This window comes from Schistocerca nitens, chromosome 1, assembly GCF_023898315.1.
Source record: "Schistocerca nitens isolate TAMUIC-IGC-003100 chromosome 1, iqSchNite1.1, whole genome shotgun sequence".
Classification (NCBI taxonomy): domain Eukaryota; kingdom Metazoa; phylum Arthropoda; class Insecta; order Orthoptera; family Acrididae; genus Schistocerca; species Schistocerca nitens.
The window spans coordinates 269,151,534-269,164,593 of NC_064614.1; the positions used below are offsets into that span (position 1 = coordinate 269,151,534).

Consider the following 13,060-nt stretch of genomic DNA (forward strand, 5'->3'; position numbering starts at 1 on the left):
TTCTACTCTGGTTGGTACTCCATTTATTCTCATGATGGTCGATGGTGCCAAAGAGGACATTATACGTTGGTCAGTCGAACAGCAAGAATCATTCACCACGGAGTTGCACCACGAATGACAGGTGCTGGACAATGAAACTCGCGTACTTCAATTATTGGCTTCTGTTTTGTCCAATCAGCATGTTCCCCAGTCTGTGTCACTGCTGTTTTGCCCTCTGCGGCTCCCATAGTTTGTCCACCTCCCTTTTCTGTGTACAATGAGTCCATTGAGGAATGGGAAGCATACGAGAAATTTCTGCAACAAAACTTTCCAGCTCCTGGTGTTCCTGTTGCTATTTTACATTGTACCTTGTTCCTTTCTTGGATATCGCCAAGAATGTAACAAGTCCTGTGCCAACTCGCCCCTTTGCAGGATTTATCTTCTTTAATGTTTGACCAAATATGTGAACTACTTTCAAAATACTACAGTAAGTGCACCCATGTTATTGTACCCTGGGTTGAGTTTTACTGCTGCAGGAATCAACCTGTATCCCGGGTTGAGTTTTACTGCTGTAGGAATCAACCACATAAATTATACCAAACATGGGCGGTTCAACTCCAAGTTGTTGTCATCATTTTGTGTCCGATGTGCATAAAGAGCCATATGCTGATCAGCTGTTGAAAGATGCTACCAACTGTTTTGTTCAGGATCGTGAGGTGCAAGGGTGTGCCCTCCAGTGTGAAAATCAATCCCTCTCTGAGATTTTAGCCATTTCACAGCCATTCGAGGTGTCATAAGCTATGCATAACCAAATTCAGTCATGGTGTGAGGTATCAGCAATCTAAACCTCTCCTCCACACCAAGCTTCACACAGTTTGCAGGGGGAAGACACTGTCGCAGCGGTCCGCACACTATCAGTGTTAAGGTGGCCGGCCTTGCTCTCAGCAGCAGCTGCATTAACAAAGTAAACATGCCAGTAAACAGCGAAACACACGGTCCACACTCCCATCCTGCCCACATTGTTTGATAAACCATGAATGCCCAGACTACCCAAAACGCTGGGCTACTTGCCATAATTGCAACGGAAAAGGTCACACTGCTTCTGTTTGCAATGGGAAAATTCAGCACAATGATTCTGATGTGGTTACGGATGTAAACATTTTGTTAGCTATTTCTGTATAGACAGACAAGCTTTTCATTTATGTTACTGTTTTGCGTAAGGTTCTGCATGAGCACGTGGATACAGGAGCTGCAACAACCTTGTTAAACTCACAAACGTATATGGACTTGGGTTCCCCTCCGCCTCTCAGTACGTCATGAAAATTAGTAAGTTACAATAAACAGAGTATTCCTATTCTCAGCCAATTCCCTGTCCCTGCCACCTACAAGTCAGCTGCCTGGTCACTTACATTTCTAGTTGTAGATAACACACGTACAGAGAATGTTTTTGGATTAGATGCTTTTAACTTGTTTGGTTTTCCCATTTCAGATGAAGTGAATTTACCATCTGAACAAGTGTCGTACACACAGTTAGATGCATTATGTTCTGAGTTTTCCTCTTTCTTCTCTCCTGATTGGGACATGCCAACAATTTTTGACCATGCATTACCATGAACCCTTCTGCTAGGCCTCATTTTTTTGCAGCTCCATCTGGTCCCAGTGGCACTCAGGGACAAAGTCAAAGATGAATTAGGTCTCCTCATGGAATCTGGAGTTATTTGGCCTATTGCATCAAGTTAATGGTACATCAACCCTAGTTCTAGTAAAGAAACTGTTGGGCTGGTTACGCCTCTGCGGCAATTTTAGGTTTCCGTGAACGCACAATCTATAGTGAATACATACCCAGTACCGCACGCAGACAAACTCTTTGCAAAGTTATCAGGTGGTCAATATTTCTCAAAAATTGACTTGTCGGATGCCTATTTACAACTCCCTTTCGATACAGAGTCACAATGTATATTAGCTGTCAATACCCCTTTTGGACTGAACCAATACTTGCAGTAGTCTTCTGGAGTCACCAGTGCTCCTGCTATTTTTCAAAATTTTTGGAACAACTTACAGCATCTGTGCCGGGTTGTGCAAACTAGTTAGATGACATTGTAGTTTCTGGTGCCTCCACTGAGGAACACTTACTCCATATTCTTTTTTCTGTCCTCCAAGCAGCCGAGCTGAAGTGTAATTTAGAAAAATCTTGGGTTTGAAGTTTCTTGCAAGGGCCTCAAACCTCTGCATCAACATGTTTCTGCTATTTTGTCACTTCCACACCTTACATCAGTCAAAGGACTTCAGGTTTTTCTAGTCAAAGTTGCCTACTACTATAAATTTTTGCCTGGGGCAGCAACAATCGTGTATTCATTACATGCGTTGCTGTGCAAAAGGCCTCAGTTTCACTGGTCGCTGGCTTATGAAACCACATGTTCCGCCATTAAGATCATGTTGTAGCTGCGCCCAGCTTAGTGAGATACCAACCAGGCCTCTACTTGGTCCTTGCAATGGACACTTCACAGTATGGGTTGGGGGCAGTACTGGCTCATACATATCCTGATAGCTCCGAGAAGCCTGTTGCTTATGCCTCAAAAACACTGAATCCTGCTCAAACTAGGTACTCTCAGACAGAAAAGAAAGCTTCGACCATTGTATATGCCACAAAGAAATTTCATGTTTTCACTATGGTACCAAATTCTTCCTGTTCACCGATCACAAATCATTGGTTTCCTTACTCAGTCCTTCTTTGCTATTTCACATAAAGCAGCACATTGCATTCAACGATGCACTCTTTTCCTTACACGTTACAACTACACGATTCACTCTCCCCTACAAATCAACATGCAAATGACGATACTTTGTCCTCTCTACCAGCCAGTCTGGACCCAGGATTTGATCAGGAGGAACTGCTTTGTTTCCACATTAATACTGCTGTGCAGCAGACAGCTGATGGTTTTTCTGTAACTAGCACATGGATCGCAAAGGCTGTAGCTTCGGATCCCGTTTTGCAGAAGGTCATAACATTTGTACAACATGGTTGACTTTATCCACCAAATTCTGGTGTGTCAGAGCCCTCTGTAATTATTACATCTTTTGAAATTAATTCTCTATTGGGGATGGTGTTCTGCTTTTAGACAGGGATCACACATCCCCTCAGGTAGTGATATCCTCAGTGCACTATTTGCAAGTTCTCCATTATTACATGTAGATCATTTGGGTTTATCACACACAAAAGCATTGGCCCATCAACATGTGTTTTGGCCTGGCTTGGACAATAACATTCATATACATGTGGATTTGTCTGACCCCTTCTCAATGCTCCTTTCCTGTTAGTCGTTGACACGTATTCTCATTTTCTGTATGTCGTTCGTTGTGTTTCCACACCCACAAGTGCCACCATCACAGCTTTGTCCAATTTTTTTTTAGTCAATGGCTTTCCCACAACATTTTTTTTCTGATAGTGGTCCCCAATTTTCATCGCAAGAGTTTTCAGCATTTTGCAATTCCCACTGCATCCGTTGCATACTCGCTCTGCTATTCCAGCTACATCTAACGGTCAGGCAGAATGCATAGTGGGAACATTTCAAACTCAGATTAAAAAGCATGTTGTCAGCTCTTCATCTTACGTTGCCTTAAATCGGCTTCTCTTCTTGTACCATTTCTTGCATTTCGGCAGAAGAGCCTGGCAGAGCTACTCCACGAGCACCAGCTGAGGACACTGCTACCCTCCACCTAGACATCAATTCGTGCAGCCGCCGCGCCTCTTCTGGCCGGCTGTGGTTGTCGAGGTGTGCAGTTTTGGATGTTGCCCTAAATGGATTCCAACTGTCATCGTCAGATGCCAGGGGGCAGCATCTCTGCGACATTCGCATTGAGAACGGCCTCTGCTCAAGGCACCATGATAAGCTTAGTCTTCACGTGGGTGGCCAGGTGCCCCCTGATGTCACACCATCGCCTCTGAGCGTCACATCGGGCTTCACATCACCTGCTGCTACTGGTTCTCCACTCCCAAGCAGGCGGGGGCATCCATCCTCAGTGGCCGAAACAGCAGTTCCTCTGTTACTTCAGACACCACTGTCAGGGGTCCATCATCCGTTCCTCAGCAGCCACTGATACAAGTATCATCAGCACTGAGAGCGGCATCAACAGAACCGATGCCTGAGATTGAAATGGAAGTAGCCCCGGCATCACTGGTGTTGTCGTATACAGATGTGTCTGCTCCCGAAGTATCTCAGACTGTATGCTCTCAATGCAGCACGCCACCTTAGCCAGAGTCCAGCAGATGAGAAGGACAAAATGGTTGTCTCAAGAATCTGTGATCTCCGTAAGAGAGGAGGAATGAATGTACTTTCAGAAGGCCACACATGCGGCAGAGCTATGTCGTCCACAGAAGGCAGCTAAGACTTTTGCGCGCGCGCGCGCGCGCGCGCGCGCGCGCGCGTGGGTGTGCGCGTGTGCGTGTGTGTGTGCGTGAGAGAGAGAGAGAGAGAGAGAGAGAGAGAGAGAGAGAGAGAGAGAGAGAGAGATATCACCCTCAGAACCTGCCATGGGCCCCATGTCTATTATTTAAGGCTGGCAAAGCTGCACTCGGCCTCAGTTCTCTGTGTGTATTCCTACAGCTCATTGTGTATGTAATTGATCCCATTGGAATGTTACTCAAATACTGTTATTTCAAGTCTTTGATGCTTCCGTGGAATAAAGCTGTGTTCAGTCTACTGGTCATGTTGTACCTATGCCTAACTACAACAGTTTTTTGATTGACAAATTTGTTAACTTTTGCAATCCCAAAAGTTGATAGTAGCAAATCCTTTTTTACATGCATTTACTAAACTAATGTCATCTACCAAACAATTTCTGACTTAAAATTTTATATACTAGTTATTAGCTTTACATCACCAAGTACCTTTGCTACATCCAACAAAATTTGCATTGCCAAAGCCACTACACCTGGATCCTTATCTCCAAGCAATTCCTGTACTTGTTCAATGTACTTGGTACACTGTTCAGGACTTGTACGAAAAAAGTGGTGCAACGCTATTACTGCTTTCCCACGAACAAATTCCTGAAGCACAGAGACAATGTTAATTAACTTTAAACATTACACAATACGTAATCATGTGTGACATTATTCCAAAACACGTGATCCAACACTTACATTTGAGTGTTTTAGTTTTTCTACTGCTAACGGAAGAAATACAGAGGCTTGGTCTGTTGGAATTAGAGAGCATGCAGCAGTCAAGGCCATAGAAATACACAGCACATTTTTGCTACTGATATCACGTAGTATTGTATTGACTAGTAATACTGTAAGTGGATCTGATCTTTTCAAAAGAGATACACACGCCAGATACCCTGTAAAAAGAAAATGAACATTAACTATAATTCTACAATAAATCACAGAAAACACCCTGTCAATTTCATACCTACATCACATTTGAGTTCAACAGTATAAAACAAGTTTGTACGCTAACATCATGCTTCCTTTAGATGCAAACAAACGCTTATAAGAAACATTTAAAATGTTAAGTCCATGCTACGGAAGAACTGCCTTTAATCTTATAACAAATTCAGAAATAAAAGGGGCAAGCAGGGTGTGCCCCCCCCCCCCCCCCCATTTAATCTGCATGAGCAGTCATTTATTGGTTAGTTCTACATGCTAGCTTTAACTTAAGTGAAATGCACAAATGGATCGTCTGCTCCCCACAGATAAAGTCGGCAAAATTGCCAGCACAAGCAATGAATATTTTGGGGTTCTCTACCAAAGTTAATCTAACATGGTGAGGAGAAAGGACTGGAGGACTGGTGTGGTGGTGAGGGAGGGGAGAGAGAGAGAGAGAGAGAGAGAGAGAGAGAGAGAGAGAGAGAGAGAGAGAGAGAGAGAGAGAGAACTGGATGTAAAGAACTGGTCATCGTATTTGCAAATTCGGTATCAAAGCCACCATTTGAAGGAATAAGAATGCTGCCACTGAAAATCTCTCTGATGTCTTCCTTCTGAAAGTCATTCATCATTTTCATATAACAATGTCTGCCACCTTGTGATGAATGGGTTGTCAGAATAGCGGAATCCCAAAACAGAATAACAGGTCTCATATTGGAAATCACCAAAATCAGTGACAGTTCTTACTCCACCAAAACTTTTTTACATGAACTAACATTCACTTCAAGATTTCCATTCCTCATGCTTCAACACATTTTGTTTTCACTGTCTGAAGTAAAACACAACATGTCCCTGCTGTTTCAATCTGCAGTCCCAACAGGATTTCATCTCCCCTGGAATTCTCTCTGTCACAAAGATATTTGTATACCTTATGTGTGACTAGACTTATTTGACCATAAGGGCTTTGGACAGAGCCATATTTGCTCAACAACAGTAAAATTGGCCGCAACAGAGCAGAAAAGCCATGTAGATGGGAGCTGTGTCAGTCAAACTTAAATGTTGGCATGTAATCCATGTCAGCGATACATGTCTGGTAGTCGCCATTCCCTTAAGATACTACTTGGACAGCAGTTGCAGTAGAAATGGCACTACAACACTGTGACAACAGCATGCCTTTACAGGTGTGGGATGTGATAATGACTTTTCATTGACACTAACCAAAAAAGAGAGCATGAGGCATAGGAAAACTGACATTCCTCTTCCGGCAGCCACTTTTGCTGTTCTGACACAAGAATCATTGGGTAAGTCTACATCACTTGATAAGGCAACACTAAAACAAGGAACCCTTGTTCTTTGTTGGCAACAACACTTCACAAAGTTGCATATTATGCTTCAGAGCACAGAGAAATCATAAAGACGACATAAAAGTTTTCTGGGTATGGCACCGCATCATAATGTATAAAACTACTGCTGCTGGAGAAAAACCAACGTTTCGGCCACGGTTGCAGTGCCCTTCCTCTGGGTCTAATGGTGCATTCTAGCTATGCAGTGTCCTTTATATTTTGTTGTTACTGTTCACTGTGCATGCTATTATGTCATAGTTTTAAAAAGGTAGGTAGTTTCATTGGTCACTTAAGGAAGAAGGAGAGGGAACTTTATTTTAACAGGTTATTGCGGTTGAGGGAGAACATAACCTCTGTTGTCTATTGGCACTTGTGTTATGTGCCATGATTGGTGTCACTGTCGAATGAGAAGTTGGCTGCTGTTTACCAACTGTTGGATGTCAGCCGTGCGGCAGCAGTTACTCGCCAGTAGTGCTCATGCCGACAGTGCAATCTGTTGGGCTTTGATTGCTCGCAGCCAAGTGACTAATAAAACTAACTACCTTTTTATATATAGAGATTCCACGACTTACCAAACGGGAAAGCGCTGGTAGATAGGCACAATAAAAAACACACAAACACACATATATTTTTCCCACGTGGAATGTTTCTTTCTATTTTATTTATAACTACCTTTTTAAAATTATGACGTAATGGCATGCGCAGTGAACAGCAACAGCAAAATATGAAGGACACTGCACAGCTAGAACGCACTGTTAGACCCAGAAGAAGGCTGCCGCAACCATGGCCAAAACGTTGGTTTTTCTCCAGCAGTAGTTTTATACATTATGATGCAGTACCATATCCAGAAAACTTTTATGTCAACTGACTCTGGCCACGGAAGCCTACGCAATTATATAAATCGTAAAGAATTTCGAAGTGGCACATTTCAATACATGAAAATTATACTTGGTGAAAAAAACCTATATTTTGTACAAGATGAATCAAGTTGTAAACTCTCTAAAGGTAATGATGAAAGTTTTTTTTATTTTTTATTTTTATTAATATAAGGTGAGCCTTATGTTTGTTACTTCACTATCAAAAACTACTATTGTGAAACAGAATGCAAAATACGATTTCCTAACTGCAGTTTACCCCCTCTCTTCCTTCCTCTTTTTGATAATAAGTTGTCTCTATTGTTTTCTTTTCGCCACACAAATGTCAATTTTTCATAGTGTGCTGGACTCCTCTCTGACAATAACTTACATAATCATGCTGCACACTCACAGAGACAAAAAGTGACAAAATTGACTCAAATTCAGTATTGATGGGAACTGAGGACTCGTTGATTGGTAGCACAATAGTATGGAAGATCAGGATTCCATGATCATAAAAAGGTCTATACTGAGGGCTCTAATAATGCTTCTATCCATATGTACTACAGAAATCATTGCTCAATATGTTTCAATGCTGGATACGTTTCAGAAGCAATTTTTTGTTGTGGAGAAGCTATCTGATGGTATAAATTTGCAAAAGGCAATAGCAAAGAAAGTGAGAATTCCAGAACTCTTTTTAACAATTCAAAAAGCAAACGATAATAGTGTAAGTGCTACATTAGATATTCACTAAGAGCAGATTAACAGAGAAGATACAATTGGTAACAAGGCTGCAATGTAGTACCTTGTCTTTTTAAAGCATTCACTTATCAAATTAAAATGTATGAGAGATCTGAACTTCAGTAACACACATTTGCTTTCCAAATGTAACACGGCACAACACAGGCTTCTCATAGCTCTGCCAGGTGTCTATATTACATTTTCTGTCACATACCTTTAATTTCATTTACTTAGCCCTTTAGTTCTTTGTTTGCCTCATACTGGCTTTTCCATCTCATTAATAATCTCATCCCCTTTTCCATTTATTTTCACAACTATTACTTGTTTCAAAAGTTCTGTTTCATTTTCTGCCACTTTATCATGTCAAACCCCTATTCTTTATATTTTATTATTTCACCAGTTCCACGATCAAACCTTGCTCCTTCTACCTCTGAGAATTTAGTAAACTCGTGTTCACTCTAACGAAAATCTAGTCTCATTCCCTTCCTGAAACCATTCCTGACCCAACAAATTGTCACATCCAACTGGCACTCAGTACATCCTACTTAACCCTCAGTATCATTATCATCCCTAGTACCCACCATTAACATTCAGACCCTCACCTCCCCAGTTCAATGTCATGAAACTCTGAAACTCTGTCTTGTCGAGCTGCACATCCTACACCCAAAGAGGCTTCCTACATATCCCCAAAATAACCTCTCTGTCTTTAAAACACCATCACCAAAACATTCTCACAAAATACTGATCCCTGGAAAAGTAATCTCAACAGCACAGTTATGATAACAACAGTGGACTAATAATTGTCTGTTACACCATCATGATCATGAACCAAAGTGACTACGAAATGGAGAGCCTATGCCAGTTTACTGACACATTTTACAATCCTTATCGCTATGTTTCCATTCAAGAAGTCCAGCATAATCTACATCATCATCTCAAAACATTACATCCATACTATAACCTGTCATCTTAACTCAAGTGTCTTGCACCTGTCATAAAAGCAACATGTGACTTTCTTCCAAATCTCCACAAATCCTCCACTGTTGTTCCCTCCTGACCATATGATTGTGGCTGGTTACAAAGTTCTCACTGAAAGATTTTTCAGTCTTACTTCACCAGCACGTCATTTGTACACTAGTGCTTGCCTGTCCTTATCCTTTGTATGTTATTTGCATCCTGGAATTTCAATTTTCTTAACATAATTATACTGACCATAGCTACAATAAGAAACACAAATTTTTAAAAATGTACTGTGGCATAAGTACTTGCAAAAAATGAAGACAAAGTATGCCAAACTCTGATAATCTGAATTGTTACAGGAAATTGGAATGTTGGTTATTGAGGATAAATGAAGGAGAACAAATATCTGAAATGCAAACAACAAAATAGCTTGCTAATCATGTCAACTGCACGGTAGACAAATTGTCTTGAAATATCAGCAAGACACGTGACAGATGTACAGGACAAGCAAAATAAAACTGGATCAGGAAATATCTCATGCACCTTGAGATGGACAGCCCAACTTACGGCATCTCAATGGGTGTCCAGCCCGTTTGTTTCCCACATATGAGCATGCTGGGAAAGCTATTTAATTCTTATTTGTGCTATAATTGTAAGATTATTTAATTCTGGTTGTGCAACATCAATTTCTCTCTTACATTTGACTCAATGGTTCACTTTAAAATATTGTGATTCTAGTATACAAAATATTCTATTGTGTTTATGTTATGAAACCATACCCAACAGCTACATAAATAAACATAGTATGTGGGTCAAGAAAGGAAAATAATAGTGGGAAAATTATGAACTGGCATGTGATTAATACACAAACTTGGTTCTCACAAAACTACAAGGTCATTGTCAATGGAAAACCATAAACAAAGTCAGTTGTCACAAAAATGACTCCAGAAGAAGTCTGAGTCTCCCAGAGGAAGTAGTATTACACTGCAACAAACATACTGATGAATTGTTTCGACAATATACATGGATTTCTAATAAATGAGCTGCAATTGATCCATACCATTCCCTTACGGGAATAAGGACTTGCAATGCAATTTTCTTAAGATGTGAGAAGGATATGACTGAAAGCCAAAATACGGAAGTGCCAGAAGCAACTGACAATGAAAATTATAAGGAGGTGACATGAATCCTAATGAGAGGTAACAAACATTTCAGAGATATTTTTAGAAAAATCTATATGGAACACCGAAAAAGCAGTACCACCACTAAACATCCTCTCCCAACAGCTTCAGTTATAAAAAATGATGAATGAATGAATACATTTACGACTGGATGTTGGGGACAGGACTCAGGATGTTGAAATGAGAGTCTTCCATTCCCTTCAGCTGGTAGATTTTGGCAGCAATAGGGATGGTGACACTTAAAGTGGAGGAAATTCAACAATCAAATTGGTGAAGATAAACTCCACTGGCATACCGACACCAATGCAACAAGTGTGGATGGGAAGTACACCTTTAACACACAAACTGTCTTCACCAAGTTCTCGATCTGTGGTATGCTGCTTTAATTTCTGAGACTTAAATATGTTGTTTATTTATTTTGGGGGTTGGTTGGACTTGTATATTTCAGTACCAAGCAGCATCCAAGTCCATAAATTTTTATGGTGGTGATATGGGACATTAATCTATCTTCTTTGTTTTCCTTGTTTCTCTCTTTTCTGTTGGTGTTACCAGTAATTCCCTATAAAAGGCAAATAATGTTGAAATAAAAAATCAGATTAGCTAAAAAATCAGATTAGCTAAAAAATCAGATTAGCTGATGTGTGTTCCATATTTTGTACAGTGGGTATTACTGACCTGCTTTAGCTACCCACAGCACACACCTACGTCAATAACAATGAAAAATGTAGTATACTACAGAGGCAGGATCTTTTCTGAAATATGTGAGTCAATTGACACAGTCCCTTTTGAATTTGTACAGATGCTGCAATAACTGGACACCAGTGTGTAAGATGTGAAAGAAGCCAACACTCACCTCAAAAAGTGGATTATATGGGTGTGGATGACTCACAGAGTAGAAGGCAGACATAACTCACCTTAGAAAAGCCTTGATATACAACACACAGTCCATAACATTTCCGATGTCATTCTGTCTTCTGCCTGTGTGGATCAGTCACACTATTTAACTATCCATTCTTTAAGGCTCTGGCTTCTTTCCCTATCCAACACACTGTGAATTTCAGATATTATGTTGCCATTCCTTGTGCAGAATATTTGTCGCCTGGAAAACAGAGAAGTATGCTGGTGACTAACACAAGACAAAAAGTAAATTCACATGTTTTCCTGAATGGCTCTAACAATTTCTATACAAAGTAGCCATCTATCTAATGCCAAGGAATGCCACTTTTCACAACTATGGGAAAATTCACTACATCTGATAAAGGATTAATAATCATGATATGAGTGGACAACAATAACATAATTCCACAGGAAACTGATGTGATAGATAACTGGAAACAGCAGTCAGTAGGAAAATGACAGTAAATACTTAAATGATAGTAGAGAGGCGAAGAAAATTAAATTTCTTACATACTAGCAGTTGGTGTGAACATTAATGACAAGTTAATACTGTGTGCTTGGATGGGTGAGATGGTAACATGTTCAACATCTGACATAGTTCACAAAGTCATTTCAGGTAGCTTCATTGGAAGAGTGCTGCTTACAAAAGGGAGAGTTTCAGTACCGAACTCCCAATTCAGTACACAGTTTCAGCCTAACACATATTGTGAGATGAAATCTGTTATAACTGTAAGATATGCAGAAGTGAGGAGGAAAAATGCGGGAGATGAAAGCAAACAATGAAGGCTGCCTCCTGCACCAAACATAATCCCTATACTCTACTACTTGCACAAAAAAAATGAGCATGCCATGAAAATTTTGTGTTTTTGAAAGTACACAAGAATCATTTGTTCTGCATTACTGTCTTATTGCAGCTGTTATGGCATTAAAACTGTTTTGTGGGCATGTAAACCTATGAGCAATTTACCGATTTAACTACTGATTTAAAACCTTGTCAAAAATGACACTTCTTATCTAATGATTCCACTCTTCAAAAAACTTTTTTTTTTCCCAAGCATTTCACACCCTTTCTTCCTCAAGTTACTCTTCTGAGGTCCTTTGGCAGCCTTGCCTACTCTTTATTCCATCAGGTTGAGAATATGTCAACTGACAGGAGCTGCTGGTGGTGGTCATGTGCACATGAGAAATGCTTACTTGTGTGAATGTGCGTGTGTTTTCTTTGCTGAGGAAGGCTTTGGCCAAAAGCTATAATGTGTAAAAATCTTTCTGTTATGCTTCCCTGCAACTCAATGAGTCATATTTATGGTGAGTAGCAATCTATCCTTTTTCTGATGTGGTTGGTATTCCAGCCTGGAGTTTCCATTGTTTGATTCAGCAAAGAAATTGCTTGCTAAAAAGTAGTCTTCTGATTTTATGAAAACATCTCAGCATTATCATAACACTTGAGACCAATTTCAACTTTCTGTATCCTACAGGCAGCATCTTTGTTTATTATTAATAGTTTCTGGTCCCATAATTCAGAGAAGTTACTTTTTTTAATGTTCTTGGAGATTGCAAAGCTGGGAAAGTACTCAGACAACAGGTTGATCAGTCATCCTTTGGTGAAAATGCATATCACAGAAGGTGCATGTTACTTGTGAGCACTGAATTTCTGCTGCTGAAGACAACAGATTCACTTTCACAGTTCAAATTTTCATTTTTATTTTCTCCTGGTGCTAACTTACTCCTCCTAATGCTCTGTTT

General features: G+C 40.3%; 1 protein-coding gene across 2 annotated transcripts in view; it reads right to left on the reverse strand.

Moving 5' to 3' along the window:
• Positions 1-13,060, reverse strand: part of LOC126247981 (AP-4 complex subunit epsilon-1-like) — a 46,638-nt gene that overhangs the window by 18,177 nt on the left and 15,401 nt on the right. Inside the window, exons 2-4 of one of the 2 annotated variants that reach the window (XM_049948566.1) lie at positions 11,335-11,519; positions 5,120-5,316; positions 4,868-5,026 (exon numbers count right to left, since the gene is read on the reverse strand). In XM_049948566.1, coding sequence (XP_049804523.1) covers positions 4,868-5,026; positions 5,120-5,209 — 249 coding nt within the window. In that variant the 5' untranslated portion in view covers positions 5,210-5,316; positions 11,335-11,519. The remainder of the gene's footprint in view (positions 1-4,867; positions 5,027-5,119; positions 5,317-11,334; positions 11,520-13,060) is intronic. The other variant, XM_049948556.1, reaches the window with a different exon arrangement.